Source organism: Corticium candelabrum, chromosome 5 (genome assembly GCF_963422355.1).
Source record: "Corticium candelabrum chromosome 5, ooCorCand1.1, whole genome shotgun sequence".
Lineage (NCBI taxonomy): Eukaryota > Metazoa > Porifera > Homoscleromorpha > Homosclerophorida > Plakinidae > Corticium > Corticium candelabrum.
In genome coordinates this window covers 2,944,575-2,972,525 of record NC_085089.1, presented here as the reverse complement: position 1 = coordinate 2,972,525, position 27,951 = coordinate 2,944,575, and the positions used below count along the sequence as shown (strand labels likewise).

The following is a 27,951-nucleotide window of genomic DNA, read 5'->3' as shown; positions in this document are numbered from 1 at the left end:
TGGACTCACTTCTACTTTTAATAATATTCAGTGCAGTTGAGAGCTATCGGGTTTTACAATTCATGGACTTGAGCAGCTTGTTTAGGAATGGCTAATAGTGAAGTGTGTATAATTATGATCAAACTGCAAAATTCAATGTATGGATTCTGCAATGAAACACAAAATAGTGAAGGACACTATCTCTATGTGTGTTCATAATCTATTGGTGAGCTAATTCTGAACGTGTTACTTCTTTCGCTTGACTGTAAATGTCTTTAACTCTTTCTGTGCATCCAGCAACCGTTGTTTCTTTTGCTTGAGCGTTTTGCGCTTCAATGCAACGTTCACATCTTCACAAACAAGCATGTCAATGGTGAGAGCATCTTCTTCTCTGTCAGAGTTCGGTCCATTACTACTGATGTCTTCGTCATTTGATGTCTTTTGTCTCTTTCCATCAAATCCAACGAGCTTACTAATCAGTCTTGTTTCAACATCTTTCACAAAGTTGGTTAATAAGTGCAACATGATAGCCATTGGAATATGATCTCCAAGACGAAGACTCACGATCTATATATGAGACGATAATATCAAAACAAATCTGCTTTATAAAAGTATGATGTATGCTATTCAGCTACCCTAAAATAGCCTTTAAGTTTTTGAAGAAGCTGTTTTGCAGCCCGTTCAGTAGACTCATCAGTGACTGGATTGTCAACTTCACCACCGAGAAATCTGGTTGTAGATGTAATTGTAGGATGCAAGCTAGGGACCGGTTGTCTGTCAACTAAAAAAGACAATTACATTCTAGAGGCAAAGAGAGACATGGTTGCAAACAATGACCTGCTGCGCCTTCAGAGGAAACATCAGTCATTACGTTTTGATATACTGAATCTCTGGTATAGATCCAGTCTTCCATACTCATCATTGTCTCAATTGCTTCTGCTGCTGCATTGCATCTTTTTTGGAACTGACTCCCTACTTGACCTATGACATTCCGTTTCAAAGTGGGAAATCTCTCGAACTGGTCAGCAGCAAGTCTAACATATGCCTGCAATAAATATATCATGAATTAAACTAAACACTGCTATTCACAAGACCTGCATGATACTAGAAAAACTGACTTTCTCAATCAATTGCTTTACATTCTGCAAACATTCCAAAGCTGGCTCTTTAAAGGTATTCACACATCCAAATGCTACTGCTTCAAATACTCCGTAGTTCTCAAATCTTGGCAAAAATTGTGTTATCAGCCGGCTGTCGACATGCATAAATGCCTATTTTTCAAGTAAACAATTTTAACTAACCCTGGCAACTCTCTGCCTCTTTTCTCTTTAATCTGCTTTTTGATGTCTTCTAGACAATCTTCATCTGTCAATATCCAAAGTACATGCACGCTAAGATATACATAAGCGATACTATGGACTTGATCTCACCTGGACACAGAGAATGAATTTTCTTTCCAAACTCGTGAAAGCAGCTTCTTACATCTTTAAAAATATGATCATCATTCAACTCTTTCTGCGCCATACAGTCACCTTTAACCACAGCGCCTAGTGTCTTTCCATACTGAAGTAAAGCCTAATGATTTGGTAGAATTTTACTCAAGTACAAGCAAAAGTTTTGTATCACTTACTTCTACGAGAAATTCGGTTTTATTGCTGGGAAGGGGTGATCCAAGTCGATCCAGATTTGCTGTAGTTTGTGTGAGAGCTTTTCCTACATCAACCAGTAGGTTGGGAAGGCAAGCTTGTATGTGCTCAACCAGTTGTCGTGTTAGTTTCAGTGACAATTCTTTAATCCCCATTTTGTCGGCCTCCAGTTTGCAGAACACCTAGACAGTATTACATCACATCGCAGTCAAATGGACACAAGTGGGCGGACACACACGCACTCACTAACCTCGTGCTCTTGAAAGAACTCCCTCTCTGCTTCTAGAGCTTCAGCTAGAGACATTTTGTTCTCAATGTCTTTCTGGCTTCGACATTTCACGACTGTACAGCCTAGTTTCAATTTTACATCACTTCTCTGCTGCAAGATATCCATGATTGCTTTTTCTTCTCCTTGTCCAGTTTGATCAGCCCGTGTTAGGACACCAAGGGTTCTGTCACCTTTGGGATCCACTTCTTGGGAAAACACCAAAGCCTCAGACGTAGTGATGTCGCTGGTACATGGAATGACACAAAGAATGATAGTTTCTCCTTTAATAATATGTTTCTTGATGAGACGCTTGATCTTGTCTGCGATGTTTTTGGGCTGTCCTTCAATAGCAACTCGCGTGATCCCAGGAAGGTCAATGAGGGTAAGGTCAGGAACGTGAGGTGAGCAGACTTCGAGCTCAATTTTACCGTCCTCACTGACTCCTTTACCAGCACCTGCAAGAGCGTTTTGTGCACGTTGAACAGCGTTTTCCACCTCTTCTGGACTTGTCAAGTTAACTGTTTCTTTTCCGGATTTAGTAACATATCTCAGTCGCCCACTCCACTGATCGCTAGCATTCTGGCGTCTATTCTTCTTCAGTCGTAGTTCTAAGGCACATCTCGTAACTATTCCTGTTCCCCGCGGTAACTGAACACCCGAAATTGCTTCAAGTACTGAGCTTTTGCCTGTGCTTTGATCTCCGATGACGACTACAGAAGGAAGACTAACGTCCTGGTCAACACCGCTGCTACGAAGACTGTCGACAAGATCGATGTAGGGGCGAACAGATTTATCGTACGCTTCTGCAAAAGTTAAACGAGACAATTGGCTGTTTTTCTTGCACGGAGAGTCGTTCTGGTGTTCAGTCCGAATGGTTCTCTTTCTCTTTCTAGATTCGTTGCTCATCGGATACCGTACGCGTGGCGCTCTAAAGAGGTCTCAAACAGCCGAAAGATCTAACAACGACAAGATCAGTGCATGTGACGTGCGTGACCGGAAAACTGACGTAATGTCTATTTTTAGTTACAAAATACAAGCACTGCTGTGGTCGTGACAGAGCATGATGACGCAAACGTTTCGGATGAGACTGAAAATTGTGAATCGAGAAAGCCCTAGAACGAGAGGCAATACAGCTGGACAGGCCAGGGCGTAGCTGTGCAGACGAGAGAGGGGTTTGCTCCGGTTGAGGCATATAATGTTTGTGAGGTAGCAGTATGATTTGCCATGAGAAAACGACAGCAAAGAACGAACGCTACTTGGCGGAATGGAAATCCCGGATGTGATAAATATTTTCTGCTAACACGAGGCTTGCCTCATTTCAGACTCCAGGCTTTTGTCTTGGTACGTTACATGTATTATAATATATATATATATATATATATATATATATATATATATATATATATTAAATAGATAGATCATGCACGCGTCCCCAGTGGCCGTAAGAGAGGGCAAGCTGTACATATGTGACAGGGGGTTGCTTGTAACCCCAAACCCCATCAGGTACGCGCCTGAATGCTGCATGCAGGTACTGTATCATTGTATGTGGTGCTTAGGTGTTGGTATAGCTAGCACGAGAAATGCAGCAAAGACTTAGAGGTATGATTTAGACTCTTCCTAATTAACGGCAGATGTGCTACATTCAGGGTTGCGGTTTTCACATTGATAGGGCAAATTGTAGCTCGATCCATGCATGCATGCATGCGCAGGTTTAAAATTTGTGGTCCAGATAACAGAGTAAGGCAATTAATTGTTTAAATGTATGATAGTCAGAACTTTGACAAAGGTTTTTAAATTTTGACTGTTTTGTGTTAACAAATATTTAATTAAGGGAATGGATTCTGTTTGATGCAATGGCAGTTAGTTTTATAACATTCTTAATCGATGAATCTCTTGACGTGATTTCTAGATATACCATCAACATTTTCAAGTCTGTTTGACTCCTTACCTTCGTCGGATATTCATAGTCTTATGTATCGCCAGGTAAAACTTCGCCGTCAGATACCTTCACCGGACGAACTTTGCCAGACTTGTCGGAGGGAAAGTCTGGCCCCGGCGCGAGGATGGAGCTCAAGTATGCGCATGCGTGAACCGTACCGTGCTGCAGGAGACGGTCATCAGACCGGGACTCCGACCCATCCGGGGATTTTCTTAAAATCACCATCCCAAGCACGGTACACTGTGCCAACTATTATCTCCTACCTGACGATGTGTGGCATTTCCAGGCACCGTATACGTCAGAGGCTGATGCGGGTGAAACAGCTGCCGTTTATGTTGCGTTTATTCTAAAGTTGTGTTATTAACCATTTTCTAGGTTAGTAGTGCACACGCCGACCGTTACGCGAGTGACTGCAAAAGTTCTGCTAAACTGTTGTCAGGGATTCTTACGTACGACTCAAACGCTGTACTCTTCCACCTTCCATGGGCTTTTATTGTGGAATCGTGCAACCCTCTTGCCTTCGCTGTCGTCGCTGCGCCAATGCGGAAGTTGCGGCCTGTAAAGCCTGTGCAGTCAAGTCAGACTTTTGCGAGCGCTCGCTGAACTTCCCGGACCAGCCTATCGCGCGAGAGTGACGTGCCATCGTCGTAGAGAAATAAGGGGCCTTGCGAGTTGCCTCGGAGCGCAATGTAGCTCAGCAGAGCAGCCACTGGGCAAAGTTCTTGTTTCGATCGACCCAAAAAGATGTTTACACCTTAACGGAACGGGTCTGTTTTCGATTGCTTTAGGTGAATGCGCATCACAGACGGAGTTACATGTGAGTCGATGCTGACGTTTTGTGGCGCTAGGTGAACAGAGGAGTCGAATGCTGCTACGGAGCTTACGGTAAACTCTCCCGCTCGCATAAAGCCAAAGAAACCCGTGCAGACTGCAGCCCACAGCATTGCGGCGTTGTAAAATGGTGATCTTTTCGCCCACACATCTTTCAAAATTTTTAATTCTGCCGCTGTAATAGGCAAGCGCTTGTCGACCTTCAGGCGCGGTCCCCGCTGACGTCGAATTCTTTCAAGACATAAGCTAGTTGTGCGAGAGTAGCGGTGAATGGGTCGCCCAAACCCGACTGGATCTGTAGGTGGCGCACTGCTGACAGGTAGCTTTTGATAGTTTTGTGAGAGAGACCTTCTTCGGCTAGGTGTGAGACAAACAAACATAGGCGGTGCTCGGATGTGGAAAGAGGGATGAAGGAAAAACGATTGCAGAATTTTTAGATACCGTGCTTGACCGGACGCGTATGCTTTCCTGGTAGAATCAGCTAAGCCTGACGCAAAGAAACGACAAGCAGCCGTCTCCAGGTGTGCGAGCTTCAGTTTAGATGGGGAGACAACAGCAGCTCCAGAAACTGTAGTGGAATGGCCGCTGGCTGCTCCTTGAGCTGCAACGACAGACATCGATTGTTAGGCGTACTGTCTCGTGACAGGGCGTCCGCCGCTACGTTAGAGACACCCGGTATGTGCGTCGAGACCCAGGTAAAAGAGTAAAGGGCTGCTACAAAGTGCAACACCCTCAGCAATTGCATGACGATCTTATCTCGGCTAGACGATTTACGAGAGCCGACACTACAGTCTGGTTGTCACATCAGAACAGCACTAATTTGCCGCGCCAATCTTTTCCCCTTGTAGCGCTTGCTAGTAGAATTGGTAGCAGTTCTTTCGGTGCGATGCTGATTTCCTCCCATTCGCGTGACCATTTCCATTGAAACCAGTTGCACCGCCAAATGGCTCCGCATCCCACGAGCCTGATGCGTCCGAAGTAAGCTGGGTCGCTGGTGGCCGTGATACCAAAGTTTTGATAATGCTTTTTCCGTTTCAGCTTTCAAGAAATGCGTCCCACCACCGAAGATCCGCCCGTGCCTCGCTGTTAATACGCACCCAGTAATGCAATTGCTTAACGGTACCTGCAAGATCTATTAGCCGACGCAGAAACGCTCGACCTGCTCTTACCACTGAAGTTGCGTGGTGCAGCGTACCAATCAGAGAGAGCAGCTGGCGCTTCGTGCAGGCGCGGCGCGTTAGCCATTCCGCAATCGTGGATTTTACTTTCTGCAGCTTAACGGCTGGTAAGCTGATGATTCCATCTTGCGAGTCGAGCTGCAAACCCAAAAATGTTAAGGACGTTGTGGGGCCCTCGAGCTTGTTTGTAGTTACTTGCACGCCTAGCTCGCTGCATATGCTCAATGCTTTCGCAAGATTTTCATCTCATTCCGATGCTTGCGGACGTTGGAAAAATAGAAAATTGTCCAAATAATGTATGCCAGCTGTTATGCCTCGGTAGGACATAATCCACATTAGCGCGTCTTCTACAGCAGAAAATATCTTGGGAGCCCAGCGCAAGCCAAAAGGTAAAGCTCGGTCGAGGTACACCTTGCCTTTCCACGCTATTCCCAAGAGATGACGATTGTCTGAGTGAACGGGGATATGCCGATATGCGCTCTGTATATCAAACTTTGCCATCATAGCCCCTGTTCCCAGCTCGCAAATATTCCGTGCCGCCACGTCTATACTAATGTATGAGAGAGAGAGAGAGCACAAGTTGGGTGCAATGCCATCGTTGACGCTCGCTGCGCGAGGGGATAACAAATCTACAATAAGGCGCCATCGACCTGGTTGGTGAGCTTTTGGAATTACCCCCATAGGGCCGACGTGAGCCTCCGCTGCTCTATGTTCGTCAGGACAGGAGATGCGTGCTGCCGCGCACTCCTCTTGCAAGTAACTGTCGATGACTGCAGCGTTTGCTTTTGCCGTTTTCATGTCCCTGCGGAATCTTCTTGCTTTTGCTTTGTTGTAATCGTAACCAATCCGGAATCCCCAAGACAAACCACTTACGATGTAGCTAGCGAAAACTGTATCCGGGTGGCTCGCCAGCGCTTGACGCCACGCGTCTACCACCAACGGGGACGTCATAACCGTGTCCCGATGACAAGATGGCACCGTCGGGCGGCAGCTGTCCAATGCTAGCAGGTCTTCGGTGTAACGATAGCGCGATCCTTGTACGTTGCTCCTCTCTTGGGTACTTCGAAATCGACAATAAGTGTCGAAAGAGGAGCCTGGCAAACAATGTGCTAGTCAGACCGAAGAACGCTTATTGTACGAAGTACACACTTATAATTGCCAGGTGCCCATGAGGCTTACGAATAAGGGGCTATTACACGCTCCAACTCAACACAACACACATGTCACAACAACATCCTGCAAGTAAGCAATCCTGCTCAGCAATAAATGCATGAACTACGCGCACGCGATCTTGTTGGCCTAGTGTATTCCGTTGTCTTGCCCTCTGCTGGCTTTCCAGAGGCTGTCGGTGTAGCTGTGCGTTGCTCTGGGCACTCGTGGATCCTGTGGTTGCTTCGACAGCGCAAGCAAATATGCCGAAACGTGCAGTCGGGATAGCCGGCACAACTGCTAGAGTTGTAGTTGCGGCAGACTGGCTTTGGACCATCCCGTGGCCTGTCACGTCGGTATTTTGATCCGCCTCCCGACAGCGTTTTCGATCCTGGTTTAGCAACAATGACCGCAACACGCCTGCAGTGCCTAGTATATGGTACTTCGCGCGGATAACTCCGCCCTTAGCTACAACGCGCGCTAGCGCGCACGACTCCGGGTGGAGTCAACTCTGTTTAACGTTGTTAGTTAAACAACATTGAAGACATTGCTCGCTATCACGCACAAAGCGTGAGACTAATGCATATCGACATTGTCTCACGTTTGTCTGCATGCAGACTTCTCATCTCAAGCGTTTAAATGTTATTGACACAGCCTGTCCATTGCTTCTGATACCATCAGTGATCAAAGTGTATTGTTTGAGGATCATGACTAAGACTTTTAATTTATCTAGTGAGTACCAGCATAGTGACATATATGGCTGTTCTGTATTCTACAGCAACTCTCGAATACTAATTTAGGGATTACAGAAATTTATCATATTTAAAATTATGATTTAGAGACAATATTAATTAATATCAACAGTATGGCTGCAAGGTGTCCCTCGAGGCCACCATTTTGGGCTCCATTGTCAAATTCTAAGCGCAATTAATTAACAATGTGTACATACAGTACTGAGCGAGAGTTTGTACTGCGCATGTCCGTTAGTCTCGCGTAGCCAGCCTCTCCCCTTTTCTATTTTCGGTAGGCGGGGAGGGTCTGGTGCAGTTGCTTTGATGTCTTCGTGTTGCCGCTTGTACGATAAACGGTCAACTAAAGACCGGATGTGCCTGGCACTGAGTGAGTATTTATCTCGTATGCAAACTGGCTGGAATTTCCTTATCTTCGTCTTCTTGCGAATTGTGTTGTCATGTGAGCGATGCAGTCATGTCTCTGCGAATGTGTAACTTCTTTGTGTACTTACACAGCACTCAGGGCGTGATGGACGCAGGCAAGTCTTCACGTACGTAACGTTGGAACGTCAATTGCTTTCAATTGCTCTCTATCCGTCACCAGCCTTTGTATGTACGTATATGTGCCTGAATACTGACGTAACAGTGACAGCAAGAATCGAACGTCTTCACACTGCAACGTCCATTGTTTCCATGGCCACCGACTACGCAGTGAGCGCGCTCTGCGTGTCTGGCCGACCTCTAGCTAGCACGAGACGACAAAACATGAGCATAAGAACACACACAACAGCTCGGGCAGACAGGGCAAACAGGGCGACCGAACGGAGACAGGGCGACTGATCGACACTCGTAAGTTACGTCTAGGCTGTCGTCGACGCCCTGAGTGCTGTGTATACATATATACATATATATAAGTACACATAGAAGTTACACATTCGCAGAGACATGACTACGTCGCTCACATGACAACACAATTCGCAAGAAGACGAAGAGAAGGAAATTCCAGTCAGTTTGCATGAGAGATAAGTACCCACTCAGTGCCAGACACATCCGGTCTTTAGTTGACCGTTTATCGTACAAGCGGCAACACGAAGACATCAAAGCAACTGCACCAAACTCTCCCCGCCTACCGAAAATAGGAAAGGGGAGGGGCTGGCTACGCGAGACTACATGTCCGTAGCTGCCACTAAACGTCACTGATTGCATTTGCAAAACTTCGTACGCTTTCCATTAAACGTTAAATTGAAGGCACTTGAAAATTTGTTTTGTTTATAGTTGCAATTTTATCAAAACTTCTGACTTGCATTGTGTACCGTCAGTCACTCACTGGCTCATGATCATTTAATTAATTAATTAATTTTGGGTTTTAGAATACAGATATCAATTATCATTATCCTTCTGCATTGCCAGCATATTTATAGGCATACGCTTCTCAGACTTACTGAAATAGACATACTTTGTTAGACAATGTAGCGGTTCGTTTAGTTCATTAATTAATTAAAATGGAATGTGGTGGACAGTGTGAATTCTAGAAATTGAGGCCCTAAGAGGTTTTGATAAGAGGCTATTTGGCTGCAACTGTCATTATTAGTACTATTGAATAATTGATATTAAATATGGTAAATTTTGTTAATGTAGTAGGAATGTATACAGAATAGCCAAATGTAGTACATAATGGTTTGCTTGTTTCTTTTACACATATATATATATATATATATATATATATATATACATATCTATCTATACTACTATATATATATATATATATATATATATATATATATATATATATATATATATATATATATATATATATATATATATATATACATATCTATCTATACTACTATATAAAATTGACGGTGTTTGTATATATATATAAGTTCGATAGCCGGCTAGATCGGATCACCCACGAGGCTAAAATTTGGGGTACAGTCGTAACTCGACATGAGTAAGAACATGGGCAGGGTGGCGTCGTCTTCCAGCTTTTTCAGTTGGGACCCCTTTTGGGGGTGCATCATAGAACGACATAGTGTGCGACATAGTGCTGTAGAACTACCTCTAGGGGTTTTTATTCAGAAAGGAGACTGACCGCCCCTGATAGACTTAATTTGAAGAAAGATGCGTTAATTGGCCTTTATCTCATAGCGTATATACAGTCTTGTTTTCTCCTAAGTCATTCATTGTTGTCCACAATGACATGCCTTTGTTACGTCACAATGCTTAAAGGAGACTGAATGCCCTTGATAGACTCAATTTGAAGAACGTTGCGTTACGCGGATTTTATCTCATAGCGTAGTTTTGTTGGCTCATAAGATCTTTCATTGTTGTCCACATGCCTTTGTTACGTCACAATGCTTTCTAGCAGTCCTATCAGACTGGGTTATCTGAGCAAGCTGTAGCTGATTTTGCTTATCTTGAACATCAAACTACGTCCAGAGCCAAGACATTGGTTTCGAAAAGAAATATTGAGTGGTGTTACATCTAAAAGGCTAACATCAAACGAGATTGTTGCTGTTTTCTACCTACACATCTAAAGTCAGAAAAAGCTAGAATTTATTTAATTTAAGGCATACCTTTCTACGTATTTGTACCTTTCGATGTCATCCATTCAACACAACGTGCCGCCAAAAAAGTCCAACCTGTCACGCCGCTCTGCCAGCTTAAGAAGGCAATCTTCCACTCTCTTGGAAGAGACAGAAGAACGGCGTCAGAAACGCCGACAAGACCTCCGTGCACGAGCAGCTTCAAGGAGAGCAATTGAAACAGCAGAACAGCGTCAGAAACGCCTACAAGACCTCTGTGCACGAGCAGCAAAGAGGAGAGCATCTGAAACACCAGAACACCGTCAGAAACGCCGACAAGACCTCTGTGAACGAGCAGCAAAGAGGAGAGCATCTGAAATACCAGAACAGAATGAGGTACGGATTGAAGGTGTTCGCACACGAGCAGCTGCAAAGAGAGCGGCTCAGCCAGACGAAGAAAGAGAGACTGAGATACGAGAACGTCATCTGCGTACGTCAATTGGATCAGCATGTCATTGCACTCCAACACGTGACATACTCTTTGAAGTATTGAAGATCTCCAGTGCTGCATTCAATTACGACTCATCTCTTGATTATTCAATTGCAGCGCAGATTGGATCGATGTCTCAGAGCTGCGGGAAATGTGGAGCATTGAAATGGCAGAAGGAAACGAAAGGCATGTGCTGCTCGAATGGCAAAGTTTCTTTGCCAACACTTACTTCTCCTCCAGAACCTCTCCAAACTCTGCTAAAGGGAGAAACAGCAGAGAGCCGTCATTTTCTCGATAACATGCGCAAGTACAACAGCTGTTTTCAGATGACGAGTTTTGGAGCTGACAAAGAAGTCACTGAGCACGGCTACATGCCAACTTTTAAGGTTCAAGGGCAAGTTTATCACACTATCGGCAGTCTTCTTCCAATGGCCGGTGAAGAGGCCAAGTTTCTCCAGATCTACTTCATTGGAGACCCAAAAGACCAGGCTAAACGACGAGGTCAGGGTATTCCTGAAACCAGGCTCCCCATTATCCGGTCCCTTCAAGACATGCTTCACCAAAACAACTATTTGGTCTGCAGTTTCAAGTATGCATTTGAAAACCATCCAGGAAGAGAGTTTGACATTGTCATCAATTCTGACAAGGTACCTTCGGGGGAACATCGCCGTCGCTTCAATGCTCCTGTTGTTTCTGAGGTGGCAGCTGTCATTTCTGGGTACGAGAAGGGACAGCGAGACATCGTAATCAGACACAGAAACAATGAACTGGAGAGGATCAGTTTATCTAATAGGGTGTACGACGGTCTTCAATATCCACTCATCTACACCAGAGGTGAAGACGGCTACTATTGGCAAATCTACAAGCAAGATTCAGGTGGCGGTCCAATAGACAAAATGGTGACAGCTATGGAGTTTTATGCATACCATCTAATGTTACGGCTAGGTTCTTCAGACCACCTCTTTCGCGAGAGAGACCTTTTTCATCAGTTCTTGGTAGACATGTATGCGAAGATCGAGAGGGAGCGACTTGCTTACATTGTCAGCCATCAGAAAGAGCTTAGGGTAGACGATTACGCTCACCTTCGAGATTCTATCAATAACGATGCTGCCCATGGCCATGAGCTTGGAAAGATGGTTATTCTTCCCGCGACTTTCACAGGTGGGCCAAGGTGCATGCAAGAAAAGACGCAAGATGCTCTGACATATGTCAAACATTATGGCCGTCCTGACCTTTTTATCACTTTCACGTGTAATCCAAAGTGGGCTGAAATCACTGCTGAGCTACTGCCAGGACACGCTTACTCTAACCGTCACGACATTATTGCCAGAGTCTTCAGACAGAAGATTGTCAAGCTAATTGATCTCTTTACCAAATACAACATCTTTGGTCTCATCCGATGTGACATGTACTCAATTGAGTGGCAAAAGCGTGGCCTGCCCCACGCCCACATTCTTCTCTGGCTACAGCAAAAACTTCGTCCAGCCCAGATTGACTCTTTTATTAGCGCCGAACTGCCCAGTCAACAAGAAGACCCCGAGCTACACAATATCATCAAGAGCCACATGGTTCATGGACCTTGCGGTCGCTTCAATCCTAACTCTCCGTGCATGAAGGATGGGAAATGCACAAAGAACTACCCTAAGCGAGCCTTGAAGGAGACTCGGACTGGTCGCGATGGCTACCCGCTCTACAAACGCCGCAAACCAGAAGATGGAGGGTCAACAGCCAAGATCAACTTCCGACTCTGTGGCCAATACTAAGAAGTCGAGATTGACAACCGATGGATTGTTCCTTACCGTCCCTTGCTTTCTCGCGCCTTTAACGTCCACATAAACGTCGAATTTTGCAACTCTGTCAAGTCAATCAAATATGTTTGCAAATACATCAATAAGGGGTCGGACATGGCTGTCTTCAACCTTAAGGAAACAGACAGAGATGAGGTCAGGCAGTACCAGACCGGACGCTACATCAGCAGCAACGAAGCAGTGTGGAGAATCCTTGGCTTCCCCATACATGAACGCCACCCAGCCATTGAACATCTTGCAGTTCATCTGGAGAACGGACAGAGAGTTCACTTCACAGAACGGAATGCTGCACAGATGGCACAAGAGCCACCTAAAGACACAACACTCACAGCCTTTTTCAAGCTCTGTCATGAAGATGAATTTGCTCGCAATCTCTTTTACTGGCAAGTACCACGCTACTATACCTGGAATTCCAGTGGCCGGAGGTGGCAAAGGCGAAAATCAGGTAAAGAGGTCGAGGGTCATCCAGGCATCAAGTCTTCTGACGTTCTAGGAAGGGTATACAGCATCCATCCAAACCAGTTTGAGTGCTTTTTCTTGCGCATGCTTCTCTTCGAGATCAAGGGTCCGCAGTCATTTCAACATCTCCTTACTGTTGCTGGCAATATTTGCCCTACTTACAGAGAAGCTTGCAAGAGGAGAGGGTTGCTGGAAGATGACGCTCACTGGGACATGACTCTCCAAGAGGCGTCGGGTTCTCAGGTATCATGCCAGCTCCGAAGGGTATTTGCGATCATGCTACACAACTGTGACCTTTCTTCCCCTCCAACACTGTGGATGAATCATCTTGAAAGCCTTTCTGAAGACATCCTCTATCGTGATAGACAGCAGAACCGAAACATGTCCTTCGACTTTGACAGCACCGTCTTCAACCAGGCTCTAATCTTTATTGAAGATGCTGTGATCTCATTGGGTGGCAAGGCTCTTGATGAATACGGTCTCCCTAAACCATACAGAAGAAAAGCGAGCATTCCAATTGAGATTATTTGAGAAACCAGCTACGACGTCAGAGAACTTGCTGAATTCGTCGCTGAGAATGAGCCTAAGCTGGTGAATGACCAGAAAGCAGCATACAGCAGAATTGTTGACAGTGTAGAGAAAAACCGTGGGTGTCTCTTCTTCCTCGACTCTCCAGGAGGAACGGGAAAAACGTTTGTCATCAACCTCCTTCTAGCAGCTGTCCGACAGAACAAGCGCATCGCGCTTGCAGTCGCCTCATCTGGAATTGCTGCTACTCTCCTCTCTGGTGGAAGAACTGCACACTCAGTATTCAAACTACCCCTCAATCTGTCCCTTGCTGAAACTCCAACCTGCGACATCTCGAAAGGCACAGCCCTTGTGGAAGTTATGAGCCAGTGTAGTCTCATTGTCTGGGATGAGTGCACCATGTATGTATGTGTGTATGTATGTATGTAAAGACTCTGCTCATGTCCGGAGCTCTGCTCATCCAGAGCCCTTTATAGAGCTCTGTGCTCATCTAACGGCTCATGTACCTTGTAGTCAGTGAGCGCAAGCTAATTTTCTATGTTTACATCGAAAGACTCGGAGAAGCCATGATAGTGCACGGTGTGGATGATCTATATAAGATCAGACAGACGACAAACAAAGAACAGAATCATTATTGTATGCTTTATGTAGTCATGAAGATCTCCGTTGCGTTGCAAGAAATAAAAAATGAAGCTGAAGTTTTCAATTAAGTTTCGTCTGATAAATAGCTGCAAGTAAGACTGCTATCTATCGTGATCGGATCGCGATACGATCGCGATCTAGTTGCCAGTGTAGACAGGGCTTAAGGATTGCTTTAGCTTTTAACTTAATCGCAACGTCAAGACACAGGCTTGATACTCCGACGACATGCTAAAATACAATGAATTGGTGGGACTAATCTTAGATGCCATGTTCTGAGAAAGGCTTTGATAACTTAAGCTCCCGGATGTTATTGTATATGACTCTTAAGAAATATTGTCATTATTCATTAATACTGATTGTATGATAATTGTTTTATGTTGAATCATTTGATCTAGAGCAATTGCTGAGATGTTTGTAGACTACCTACTCTTAAGAGTGTGTACATGTGCACATACCAACAAATCAATGTTACTCATAGTAGATGTCATATGTATCTTGTTCGTGCAAAATCTCTAATTAGGTTATTGATTCCAAATTTTTAATTGCGTAAAGAAAGAATGACAATATTAGTACACAAACTATAGTCTGTGTGCATGTCTTTTAGAAGAAATATATATAGTGTAAATACTGATCCATAATTTAATCTAGTTAGTGATTGATAATAGAAAATACCAAGTTGATTTAAAACCAGCAAGTATTGAATCGTAAGGATATTAATTTATTATTTTAGAATACAAGTGGACTCACTTCTACTTTTAATAATATTCAGTGCAGTTGAGAGCTATCGGGTTTTACAATTCATGGATTTGAGCAGCTTGTTTAGGAAAGGCTAATAGTGAAGTGTGTATAATGATTAGGCCCCTATTTGTTGCATGTCTGTTTCTCATCACCAAATTCTCTCAAACTGACGCGGGCGGGCCATTACCATTATAATTAATATGTCACGTGACACCAGCAGTTCGAAGGCACAATATGTAAGGAACACAACAGATCGGAATTTTATATTTAATAAATAGGCTATATAATGGCACAAGGCTAGAGCGGTACAAACGTTTACTGACAGACCACTGACTACATATTAATCACTGCCTATTGCACTCATCGACTGATCTTCCTCTCTCCACTCTTCAACACAAAATTTGGCGTATGATCCGAAGATAGCGACACAATCGGATGCGGAGAGGCTAGAATCAACGAGGTCGAGAGAGTCTTTGGACTTTCCAAGGTACACCTCCGTCAGATGCCTTGTTCGCTCCCGTAGCTCCGAATTTCTGTCAGCCTCACCTTCGTAAAACGCAGCAAAAGTCGTATTTGGAGGATCCACACCAGTAATCCTCCAGGGTATAAACGTCTTTCTTGATGTTTTGCAATATAGTGTATAGTTAAGGAGAGCAGACATCCTGAATCAGACACGGAAGAAGGCGAGAAGAGACGTAGGATACACCGTACACGTGTTCTGGTTGTATGACGCATGCGCAGTATAATGGCGTAATGGTGTCATTCGGATGCGGGAGGGTGATGAGAAACAGACATGCAACAAATAGGGGCCTTATCAAACTGCAAAATCCAATGTAAGGATTCTGCAATTAAACACAAAATAGTGAAGGACACTATCTCTAGTAGTGGTCATAATCTATTGGTGAGTTAATTCTGAACATGTTCCTTCTTTCGCTTGATTGTAAATGTCTTTAACTCTTTCTGTGCATCCAACAACCGTTGTTTCTTTTGCTTGAGCGTTTTGCGCTTCAATGCAACGTTTGCATCTTCACAAACAAGCATGTCAATGGTGAGAGCATCTTCTTCTTTGTCAGAGTCCGATTCATTACTACTGATGTCTTCGTCATTTGATGTCTTTTGTCTCTTTCCATCAAATCCAACGAGCTTACTAATCAGTCTTGTTTCAACATCTTTCACAAAGTTGGTTAATAAGTGCAACATGATAGCCATTGGAATATGATCTCCAAGACGAAGACTCACGATCTATATACGAGACGATAATATCAAAACAAATCTGCTTTATATAAGAATGATGTATGCTATTCAGCTACCCTAAAATAGCCTTTAAGTTTTTGAAGAAGCTGTTTTGCAGACCATTCAATAGACTCATCAGTGACTGGATTGCCAACTTCACCACCGAGAAATCTGGTATTAGATGTAGTTGTAGGTTCTACGCTAGGGGACGGTTGTCTGTCGCCTAAAAAAGACAATTACATTCTAGAGACAAAGAGAGAGATGATTGCAAATAATGACCTGCTGCGCCTTCAGAGGAAACATCAGTCATTACGTTTTGATATACTGAATCTCTGGTATAGATCCACTCCTCCATACTCATCATTGTCTCAATTGCTTCTTCTGCTGCATTGCATCTTTTTTGGAACAGACTCCCTACTTGACCTATGACATTCCGTTTCAAAGTGGGAAATCTCTCAAACTGACCAGCAGCAAGTTCAACATATGCCTGCAATAAATATATCATCAATTAAACTAAACACTGCTATTTACAAGACCCACATAATACTAAAACAACTGACTTTCTCGATCAATTGCTTTACATTCTGCAAACATTCCAAAGCTGGCTCTTTAAAGGTATTCACACATCCAAATGCTACTGCTTCAAATACTCCGTAGTTTTCAAATCTTGGCAAAAGGGTAATGCTATCAGCCGGCTGTCGACCTATTTTTCAAGTAAACAGTTTTAGCTAACCCCGGCAACTCTCTGCCTCTTTTCTCTTTAATCTGCTCTTCGATGTCTTCTAGACGACCTTCATCTGTCAATATCCAAAGTACATGCACACTAACATATACATAAGCGATACTATAGACTTGATCTCACCTGGACACAAAGAATGAATTTTCTTTCCAAACTCGTGAAAGCAGCTTCTTACATCTTTAAAAATACGATCATCATTCAACTCTTTCTGCGCAATGCAGTCGCCTTTAACCACAGCACCTAGTGTCTTCCCATACTGAAGTAAAGCCTAATAATTTGGTAGAATTTTACTCAAGTACAAGCAAAAGTTTTGTGTCACTTACTTCTACGAGAAATTCGATTTTATTTTTGGGAAGGGGTGATCCAAGTCGATCTAGATTTGCTTTAGTTTGTGTGAGAGCTTTTTCCACATCAACCAGTAGGTTGGGAAGGCAAGCTTGTATGTGCTCAACCAGTTGTCGTGTTAGTTTCAGTGACAATTCTTTAATCCCCATTTTGTCGGCCTCCAGTTTGCAGAACATCTAGACAGTATTACATCACATCGCAGTCAAATGGACACCGATGGACGGGGACACACGCACTCACTAACCTCGTGCTCTTGAAAGAACTCCCTCTCTGCTTCTAGAGCATCATCTAGAGACATTTGGTTCTCAATGTCTTTCTGGCTTCGACATTTCACGACTGTACAGCCTAGTTTCAATTTTACATCACTTCTCTGCTGCAGGATATCCATGATTGCTTTTTCTTCTCCTTGTCCAGTTTGATCAGCCCGTGTTAGGACACCAAGGGTTCTGTCACCTTCGGGATCCACTTCTCGGGAAAACACCAAAGCCTCAGACGTAGTAATGTCGCTGGTACATGGAATGACACAAAGAATGATAGTTTCTCCTTTGGTAATATGTTTCTTGATGAGAGACTTGATCATGTCTGCGATGTTATGGGGCTGTCCTTCAATAGCAACTCGCGTGATCCCAGGAAGGTCAATGAGGGTAAGATCAGGAACGTGAGGTGAGCAGACTTCGAGCTCAATTTTACCGTCCTCACTGACTCCTTTACCATCACCTGCAAGAGCGTTTTGTGCACGTTGAACAGCACTTTCCACCTCTTCTGGACTTGTCAATTCAACGTTTTCTTTTCCGGATTTAGTAACATATCTCAGTCGCCCACTCCACTGATCGCTAGCATTCTGGCGTCTATTCTTCTTCAGTCGTAGTTCTAAGGCACATCTCGTAACTATTCCTGTTCCCCGCGGTAACTGAACACCCGAAATTGCTTCAAGTACTGAGCTTTTGCCTGTGCTTTGATCTCCGATGACGACTACAGAAGGAAGACTAACGTCTTTGTCAACACCGCTGCTACGAAGACTGTCGACAAGATCGATGTAGGGGCGAACAGATTTATCGTACGCTTCTGCAAAAGTTAAACGAGACAATTTATGGCGTTCCATTTGTGTTAAAACTTGCCAACGAGGTGAGGCGATGAGATCACGCGATGAGACCATGCGACGAGACCATGCGATGAGACTATGCGATGAGACCACGCGATGAGATCACGCGATGAGACCATGCGATGAGACCACGCGATGAGACCATGCGATGAGACCACGCGATGAGATCGCGCGATGAGACCATGCGACGAGACCGTGCGATAAGACCATGCGATGAGACTGTAATATCAGATTGCGTCAATATGAAATTACCAAGATTGCATGCGAAATTGATTATATATATATTTTATCTACTACAAAAATCTAGTTTTTGAAGATTTTTACTTGTGTTCTTGTGTGATTGCCGCGTTTTTGAGCTCCACAAAACCAATTGAAGTACCTACTCTTCCACTTTTCTAAATCTAGCTAGACAACACATGCAGTATGTAGTCTTTGGTAGCCAGTTGGAGAGTTACAACATGTCGTGTATATCTTGCACCCGTTATACACTCGCGACAACTCACTCTATTTCTATACTACAATTGATTGGGTTGTCGAAACACATCTAGACGGGGACTTTGTGTAATTGTCTCTCGGTTACACGTGTAGAACACTTAGACTCCTTCCATATTAAGACCTATATAATCTTTGACACAACTTATGATAGTCAGCTTGCACACATGTACTTACATCGTCTACTTCTTATGTGCATATATATGGTGGATATTTATGATGCACTCGATCACCTACTAGTATTTTTGGGTGTAGTCAACGAGATCGAGTCTGCACTGAGAAGCTACGAGTGCAAAACAACAGCAAGACAATACGAGAGCGCCAACTTGAAATCAAAAATAGAAAAATTAATTTTAAAAAAATGCAAATACAAAATAAAATACTATTTAAAAATAAAACGTAAGTATTGTAGTAACATTTTAGATTTAATTTTTGATTTAAAAATACTATTGTTAGCATTAAATTAATTAAATATTGCAATGAGAAGAGGCCATGAGACAATGAGATGAGGTGATGAGATGAGGTGATGAGATGAGGCTGCGATATGAGATTAATAGATGAGTCCAACTACATCGTTTATATTTTTCTACTAAAAATTTGTTTTCAAAAATTCTAATTACAGTTATAACTATTCTTTTCAATAATTGGCGAGCGAAGCGAGCCTCTCTCTTGTCATGTCAATTGAGCTCGAGATATGTTATATTTATCTAATATATAAAGCTCAAATTGTCTGTGTGTGTGTGTGTGTGTGTGTGTGTGTGTGTGTGTGTGTTCGCGTTTGGCGGCCACGTCTTCTGTCCATTCGCAACAGAAATCGGCACGCACACTCGGCACGCACAGGGGAAGATTTGCGTAAAAGAATTAAAAATTACGCACCGGGTCCCCTCTCGAGGGTCGACCCCCGCGTAAAATTTCTCGACGACGCAAACGCTACACATTCCAGTTTATTCGAACACACGCCCACACCAGTCCTGTGTAGACCGTATGCATCGTCGTCCTTCGCAAAGCTTCGAGCAATCGAATATCTATTGCCGACGAAACTTACTCTTCTAGCGCTTTCGTTTCTCTCCAAATTCTGATTGCATTTGCACCGAATCCAACCTACACGTTTTCTGCAGCAAGCGCTACACGGCGAGTGTGTCAATTTCTATCGAAACCAGCGCGAAGGGCAAGATTCGAATTCATTCAGCGCATCCGGGACCTCGCAACAAAGATGCACGTGACGTGTTCACAGACCTATTTTTACACTACAGTATCTTGCCCGTACGAAGGACGGGCCATGTATATTAGTACTTGCCCGTACGAAGGACGGGCCATGTATACTAGTATATTCTAGTATACATGGCCCGTCCTTCGTACGGCAAGATACTGTAGTGTAAAGATAGATCTGTGGACACGTCACGTGCAATCTTTGTTGCGAGGTCCCGGATATGCTGAATAAATTCGAATCTTGCTCTTTGCGCTTGTTTCGATAGAAATCGACACACTCGCCGTGTAGCGCTTGCTGCAGAAAACGTGTAGGTTGGATTCGGTGCAAATGCAATCACAAATTTGGAGAGAAACGAAAGCGCTAGAAGAGTAAGTTTCGTCGGCAAGAGATATTCGATCGCTCGAAGCTTTGCGAAGGACGACGATGAATACGGTCTACACAGGACTGGTGTGGGCGTGTGTTCGAATGAACCGGAATGTGTAGCGTTTGCGTCATCGAGAATTTTACGTGGGGGTCGACCCCTCGAAATAGGACCCGGTGCGTAATTTTTTAAATTTTTTTTACGCAAATCTTCCTCTGTGCGTGCCGAGTGTGCGTGCCGATTTCGGTTGCAAACGGACAAAAGACGTGGCCTCCAAACGCGAACACACATACAGACAGACAATTTGAGCTTTATATATTAGATATACGTGCGTCAGCACTTGTCGTATGAATTTATTGCAAAACGAAGAGTCCGATCGACAAAACGACGATGCCAGATGAATGCAATTTGACTCCGCAACACATGCGCTAAAAGTTGAATCAATGGTCCCCTTTCGAGGGCTCGACACACTACAATTTCTTGGCGATAAAAGTGAAACGACTCTTGATTTCGCTGTCATACCCGACTAAAGAGCAAATGACACAGATACGTGACAAACGGAATGAAAAGGAAAAGCTAAAAGAAGAGAAAAGTCTGTTTTTTGAGTTTCCGCGTGTTACTTTGACAGAAATTATTGCTACGCAACCATTATCACGTGACTACGTGACCATTGTTACGCAATTATTTTAATAACCAAGTGAGCCGATTTAAGCGTGAACGAAGAATTGAAGACAACTATAGTATTTTGCGTTCAATTATCCGAACTCGGCGTTCAATTATCCGATTCAGGCAGTCAATTATCCGAATTAGGCGTTCAGTTATCCGATTCGGACATTCAATTATCCGATGTTCTGTCCTAATTGAAAGTACCAAATATAGAAATAATCATTTTAGTCGCACATTTCTTTCATGCCGTCTTTCTAGCTATGATGCTCACTCACGTTTCAGCTGAATTATAAATGATTGATTCAAGAAAGGTGGGAAAGCGAAGTAGTGAAATTCAATCTCTTGATTAGCTAAAAACCTGCTAAGACGCATGATGGACTGTTGCATGATATCACGCAGGACGCGCGATTTACAAAGTATGCGGATTACACTACGATTGACGGAGCAAGGCGTTGTTGTAGGCTTCCTAGATATGTAGATTCAGTTCGCTCACAACAGCTTAGTTAGACCTCCGCGGAAACGTGGGACACCAAGATTAGTGCAAAGGAAATTATCGTACAACACACACTAAAAACTCACGCCAAAGTCAAGATTAATTACAAATTATTGCGTTTACTAGACAGCTGATGAATGATGATATTTGAGCAGCTGCCCAAACGCAGACTATGTAAGTTATTCAGTTTTCCATGATATTGCACAACAGTCGTAACGTAAGCAACGGATAATTGAACGCCTGAATCGGATAATTGAACGCCGAGTTCGGACAATTGAACGCAAAATACTATAGAAGAGCAACTGAAAGTCTGTTTCCGGAGTCCCAGCGTTTGTTTGACAAAAACTATTGCTACGTAACGCTTGCTGCAGAGAACGTGTAGGTTGGATTCGGTGCAAATGCAATCACAAATTTGGAGAGAAATGAAAGCGCTAGAAGAGTAAGTTTCGTCGGCAAGAGATATTCGAATGCTCGAAGCTTTGCGAAGAACGACGATGAGTACAGTCTACACAGGACTGGTGTGGGCGTGTGTTCGAATGAACTGGAATGTGCAGCGTTAGCGTCATCGAGAAATTTTACGCGGGGTTGACCCCTCGACAGGGGACCCGGTGCATAGTTTTCTAAATTTTTTACGCAAACCTTTCTCTGTGCGTGCCGAGTGTGCGTGCCGATTTCTGTTGTAAACGGGCAAAAGACGTGGCCGCCAAACGCGAACACACACACACACACACACACACACACACACACACACACACACACACACACACACGGATAATTTGAGCTTTAGATATTAGACTAGGATCCATGGCCCGTCTTTCGTACGGGCAAGATACTGTAGTGTAAAGATAGGTCTGTGGACACGTCACGTGCAATCTTTGTTGCGTTGTCCCGGATGTGCTAAATGATATCGAATCTGCTCTTCGCGCTTGTTTCGATAGAAATCGACACACGCCCCGTGTAGCGCTTGCTGCAGAAAATGTGTAGGTTGGATTCGGTGCAAATGCAATCGGAATTTGAAGAGAAACGAAAGCGCTAGAAGAGTAAGTTTCGTCGGCAAGAGGTATTCGATTGCTCGAAGCTTTGCGAAGGGCGACGATGCATACAGTCTACACAGGACTGGTGTGGGCGTGTGTTCAAATAAACTGGAATGTGTAGCGCTTGCGTCATCGAGAAATTTTACACGGGGGTCGACCCCTCGAAAGGGGACCCTGTGCGTAATTTTTAAAAATATTTTACGCAAACCTTCCTCTGTGCGTGCCGAGTGTGCGTGCCGATTTCTGTTGCGAACGGACAAAAGACGTGGCCTCCAAACGCGAACACACACACACACACAAACACACAGAGACAATTTGAGCTTTATCTATTAGACTAGTATACATGGCCCGTCCTTCGTACGGACAAGATACTGTAGTTTAAAGATAGGTGTGGACAAATCACGTGCAATCTTTGTTGCGAGGTCCCGGATGTACTGAATGAATTCGAATCTTGCTCTTCGCGCTTGTTTCGATAGAAATCGACACACTCGCCGTGTAGCGCTTGCTGCAGAAAACGTGTAGGTTGGATTCGGTGCAAATGCAATCAGAATTTGGAGAGAAACGAAAGCGCTAGAAGAGTAAGTTTCGTCGGCAAGAGATATTCGATCGCTCGAAGCTTTGCGAAGGACGGCGATGCATACGGTCTACACAGAACTGGTGTGGGCGTGTGTTCGAATGAATCGGAATGCGTAGCGTTTGCGTCATCGAGAAATTTTACGCGGGGGTCGACCCCTTGAAAGGGGACCCGGTACGGAATCTTTTAAATTTTTTACGAAAACCTTCCCCTGTGCGTGCTGAGTGTGCATGCCGATTTCGGTTGCAAACGGACAGAAGACGTGGCCTCCAAACGCGAACACACACACAGACAGACAATTTGAGCTTTATATATTAGATACTAGGATCCATGGCCCGTCCTTCGTACGGGCAAGATACTGTAGTGTAAGGATAGGTCTGTGGACACGTCACGTGCAATCTTTGTTGCGAGGTCCCGGATATGCTGAATGAATTCGGATCTTGCTCTTCGCGCTTGTTTCGATCAAAATCGACACACTCCCCGTGTAGCGCTTGCTGCAGAAAACGTGTAGGTTGGATTCGGTGCAAATGCAATCAGAATTTGGAGAGAAACGAAAGCGCTAGAAGAGTAAGTTTCGTCGGCAAGAGATATTCGATCGCTCGAAGCTTTGCGAAGGACGACGATGCATACGGTCTACACAGGACTTGTGCGGGCGTGTGTTCGAATGAACGGGAATGTGTAGCGTTTGCGTCATCGAGAAATTTTACGCGGGGGTCAACCTCTCGAAAGGGGACCCGGTGCATAATTTTTTTAATTTTTTTACACAAACCATCGCCTGTGCGTGCCGAGTGTGCTTGCCGATTTCGATTGCGAACGGACAAAAGACGTGGCCGCCAAACGCAAACATGCACACACACACACACACACACACACACACACACACAGACAATTTGAGCTTTATATATTAGATATGTGCGTCAGCACTTGTCATATGGATTTACGGCAAAACAGAAAGACGAATCGACAGAACGACGATGTCAGATGAATGCAATTTTGACTCCATAACATATGCGCTAAAAATGGAAGCAAGAGACCCCTTTCGAGGGGTCGACTCAATTGTGAATTGTTGGCGAGAAGAGTCAAACGACTCTCGATTTTGCTCCCTTACGCGACTAACGAGCAAAGGAGACTTATTCGTGACAAACGGAACGAAAAGGAAAAGCTAAAAGAAGAGAAAAGTCTGTTTTTTGAGTTTCCGCGCGTTACTTTGATAGAAATTATTGCTATGCAACCATTATCACGTGATTACGCAAACATTGTTACGCGCATATCTTAGTAAACGAGTGAGACGATTGAAGCGTGAACGAAGAATTGAAGACGACTATAGTATGCGACTTTACCCTACAGAAATGTTGATAATCTAGTCACCACAAGAACGATGACATCGCAAACGTATTCAACAACAACTTATGTTGTTTCCAGTTGTCTTCAAACCAACATAATTTGACCGAATCAAAGTCACATTTGAGTCAAGACTCAAGACAAGCTTTACCTTGTAGGTAAGGCCCGTATACGGTATCGTAGGTCCCGTATTCGATACCGCCACCGTATGGTCGGACTATTCAGTGTCATTAGCGTCTTTGTACTAAGGCAAACAATCAAGTTAAAATGTAGCTAAGCAGCACACGCTTCAACTTTAACAGTAGATTACAAGCGCTAGCATTAAAGTTGTTGATGTTGAAACTTTAGAACAAACTCATGATGTTGCAATGGTAAACAAAATTGGATCTACTTACTGTTGTTAGCCAAATGTCGAATACTCAAAAGATATCAGAAAGCATTCTGTGTTGTTGTGTTGTCAATAATATCACTGTATTGTAAATCTTGAGCTAAGACGATTGTGAATGACCTCATTCAACAGGCGCGGTGTTTCTAATATCAATTATATAGTATAAACATTTCATTGCCAACGTTAAAACTTGATATATCGGGTAGACTAATTCGCTACATTATGGTTTATAGCGAAGGCATTTATAGTACATGTAGTTGTGTTTGAAGTGAGGTTGTTGTAAGTAATGTAATGACGTGCTCCCGGCCCGTTCTTATGTGTACTGGTGACAGGTCTGGCTTGCGGACTTGCCATGTAGCATTTTGTAGGAATTCTAGTGTTGTAATGTAGCATATGGTGTATATATATATCGATTAAATTTGTAAGTATGCTGATAAATAGTAATTATAAGTGTCTATAATATTAGTGTAAATTTAAGTTAGAGTTAGAGTAGACATATAAATGAAGAAGTTTAATTGGAATGGGTAAGTTGTAGGCAGCGTCTAGTTACGAGTATGACGCGGCGGTAGAGTCTGACTACGCGAGAGTAAATAGAAATGTGGATGTGAAATATAAGTTAGAGTGTGAACATTGTCCAAGCACATGTATTAAGTGAAATGTATGTATTTACTTAAGATAGATATGGAAAGATTTGGCGTTTGCATAAAAGTGAAGACTACTGTATGCACTCGAACACGGCCGACTTATTCTGTTCATTCATTGATATTCATTAGTGTATGTACATGTACACGAACACAGAAACACACACAAGTAGGTATGCACATGCAGAGTATTTGTGTAAGCAACAACAATTACTACACAACATTGTCAATCACTAACAAATCAAATTGTTCTCTCAATCAACATTTTTGCACTCGTTAATTAATTAAATTTCTTTCGTTCACTCCTGTCGTCCATCTGCAGCTAGTCATCAGCGTGTGCAAACACAAAAATTCAACAAATTTATTGGCACGTCTGTCGCACAATCGCTTTATCCTTTTTGGACGAGTCCTCTTTCTCCTTGATGGATCGTCGGTTGTTTTGAAATGTTGCTTTTTGCTGTTTCGATGCTTGAAGTTTCGTTGTGACGTGAGTTTGGCGACTCGTTCGCCGACTATTCTTTTTCTATTGCATCTTCAATGCCGAAATCGACTTTTTGGCTTCTTTGGTACAAGGGAAGGTTTCCAACTAGCATTCGAGGTGTACGCTCGTCGTTCTTGTTCAAGATCTAGAAGAATGAGTACATAGCCATAATTAACTAATGTTGGGACAACTTGGGTCCTCCTTAGGAAGGAAGAGAAGGTGAACACTCTTCGCCGTCTATACATTAGCAGTGCATGCCCATTTCGATCTAATAAATCACGTTGTTTGAGAACCAATCACACTGTCGGTGAGTGACTATGATGTTGCCAACTTGTTGCAAACCAGTTTTACTACTTCAATTGACTGTATTTATTGACGACGCGCACAATCCATTGTCATTGTCGCGTAGACGTGCGATAAGAGAGGATACTCCTTTGCGTTAATTAAGGCATCGAGCTGCTTGCGGTATCGCGTAATTCTGTGTCTATATAAAGATTTTAGCAGTTGATCATGGGCTATTGCTGCTCGAAAACAGCGCCGGTTGAAAACGGCTCGTCAGAAAAGGTAGAAATAATGGTTGCATAATACTCTGTTGCTAGGGTCACTGCTGTAAACATGATTGATGACGTCATAAATAGAAGCGTGCGTTAGAGATGAATATACAAAGCATCCTAGTGGGTAAAGCAATGTAACTATCAACTTATCGTGTTATCTATTTCAGAATTCCGCTAACACGCAGTCCAGTTTAGGTAACCTGAATCCTAAAACCGGTAAGACAAATCAAAGTTTGCCCCAAAAATTTTATTCTTCGTGCAGATTATTATTTGAAAATGCTTTGAGCGTATGGTTGTGTCTTAGGTAGTAAAACATTTCAAATTCAGGAAAACGATTTAGAGCATACATGTACAGCATCTAATCAAAACTTGCTTGCAATTGAGCCTCCAAACGATATTAATTAATTAAAATAGTTTCAAGGTTGGTAGTGAAAAGATGAATTTATTGGGGTAGTTGGAGCAACAGAAGAAACACAACTCAATCAAGGTGATTTGACGATAGACGAAATCGAATTGCATTATGATTTAGCATACTACACCAGGAAGAGAGGTATACCTGTATGGCATCAAGTAATGTGTTCATGACAACATGTGTGTGTGCGCGCGCGCGTGTGTGTGCCTGTGTTTGTGTGTGTGTGTGTGTGTGTGTGTGTGTGTGTGTGTGTGTGTGTGTGTGTGTGTGTGTGTGTGTGTGTGTGTGTGTGTGTGTGTGTGTGTCTGTGTCTGTGTCTGTGTCTGTGTCTGTGTCTGTGTCTGTGTCTGTGTCTGTGTCTGTGTCTGTGTCTGTGTGTCTGTGTGTCTGTGTGTGTCTGTGTCTGTGTCTGTGTCTGTGTCTGTGTCTGTGTCTGTGTCTATGTCTGTGTCTGTGTGCGTGCGTGCGTGCGTGCGTGCGTGCGTGCGTGTGCGTGCATGCCACTGCGTGTGTGTGCATGTTTGTGTCCGAGTGCACGCATGTGGGTGTGCAATGTGCATGTGTGAGGGGTTGGAAATACTCTTATTGTAATGAGGATGCCACATGGGACTGTATGTGTTTTCAGTAGTTCTCTTGCCAGAGGTAGGAAATACAGTGCGTGCTAACTTCATCGGTTGGCAAGCTGAGTATGCATGGTTGAGGTTACGATTTGTTAGCACAGTAAGCTGGCCTTTGAACCGTTGGATTGCTACTTAATGAAGACAGGAGCGAAATTCCTCACCTTTTGAGGAGATGCGAAACCAGCCAGAAATCCAGTTACACCAGGAGTGAGACTGGACTTGAAATATGTAGAGGCAACTCGGGGATTGAGAAATTGTGTATGTGGAAGTGTTTGTAACGAATCTTCCAAGATATCACAACAGATTTGCAAGTAGTTGGAAATTAACTCGATCACGCCATTACAATATCATCAA

The 27,951-nt window shown here is 43.6% G+C and overlaps 4 protein-coding genes across 4 annotated transcripts; 2 read left to right on the top strand and 2 right to left on the bottom strand.

The window, feature by feature from the left end:
- Window positions 1–10: 10 nt before the first annotated feature.
- Window positions 11–2,880, bottom strand: LOC134180372 (interferon-induced GTP-binding protein Mx3-like). Its single transcript, XM_062647518.1, has 8 exons — window positions 1,876–2,880; window positions 1,610–1,807; window positions 1,410–1,554; window positions 1,281–1,344; window positions 1,098–1,203; window positions 817–1,024; window positions 615–760; window positions 11–546 (listed from the first exon to the last, which is right to left on the bottom strand). The coding sequence occupies exons 1-8, from the start codon at window positions 2,797–2,799 to the stop codon at window positions 226–228; spliced, it is 2,112 nt and encodes a 703-aa protein (XP_062503502.1). The 5' UTR covers window positions 2,800–2,880; the 3' UTR covers window positions 11–225.
- A 7,441-nt stretch (window positions 2,881–10,321) lies between these two features.
- LOC134179330 (uncharacterized) lies at window positions 10,322–12,499 on the top strand. The gene has a single exon (XM_062646199.1). It carries the CDS (start codon window positions 10,322–10,324, stop codon window positions 12,497–12,499), a length of 2,178 nt encoding a protein of 725 aa, XP_062502183.1.
- A 141-nt stretch (window positions 12,500–12,640) lies between these two features.
- Window positions 12,641–13,534, top strand: LOC134179329 (uncharacterized). Its single transcript, XM_062646198.1, has one exon. It carries the CDS (start codon window positions 12,641–12,643, stop codon window positions 13,532–13,534), a length of 894 nt encoding a protein of 297 aa, XP_062502182.1.
- A 1,387-nt stretch (window positions 13,535–14,921) lies between these two features.
- On the bottom strand, window positions 14,922–18,357 carry LOC134180362 (interferon-induced GTP-binding protein Mx3-like). The gene is made up of 8 exons (XM_062647507.1): window positions 17,473–18,357; window positions 17,207–17,404; window positions 17,007–17,151; window positions 16,878–16,941; window positions 16,705–16,810; window positions 16,424–16,631; window positions 16,222–16,367; window positions 14,922–16,153 (listed from the first exon to the last, which is right to left on the bottom strand). The coding sequence occupies exons 1-8, from the start codon at window positions 18,328–18,330 to the stop codon at window positions 15,818–15,820; spliced, it is 2,061 nt and encodes a 686-aa protein (XP_062503491.1). The 5' UTR covers window positions 18,331–18,357; the 3' UTR covers window positions 14,922–15,817.
- Between the last annotated feature and the right edge of the window lie 9,594 nt (window positions 18,358–27,951).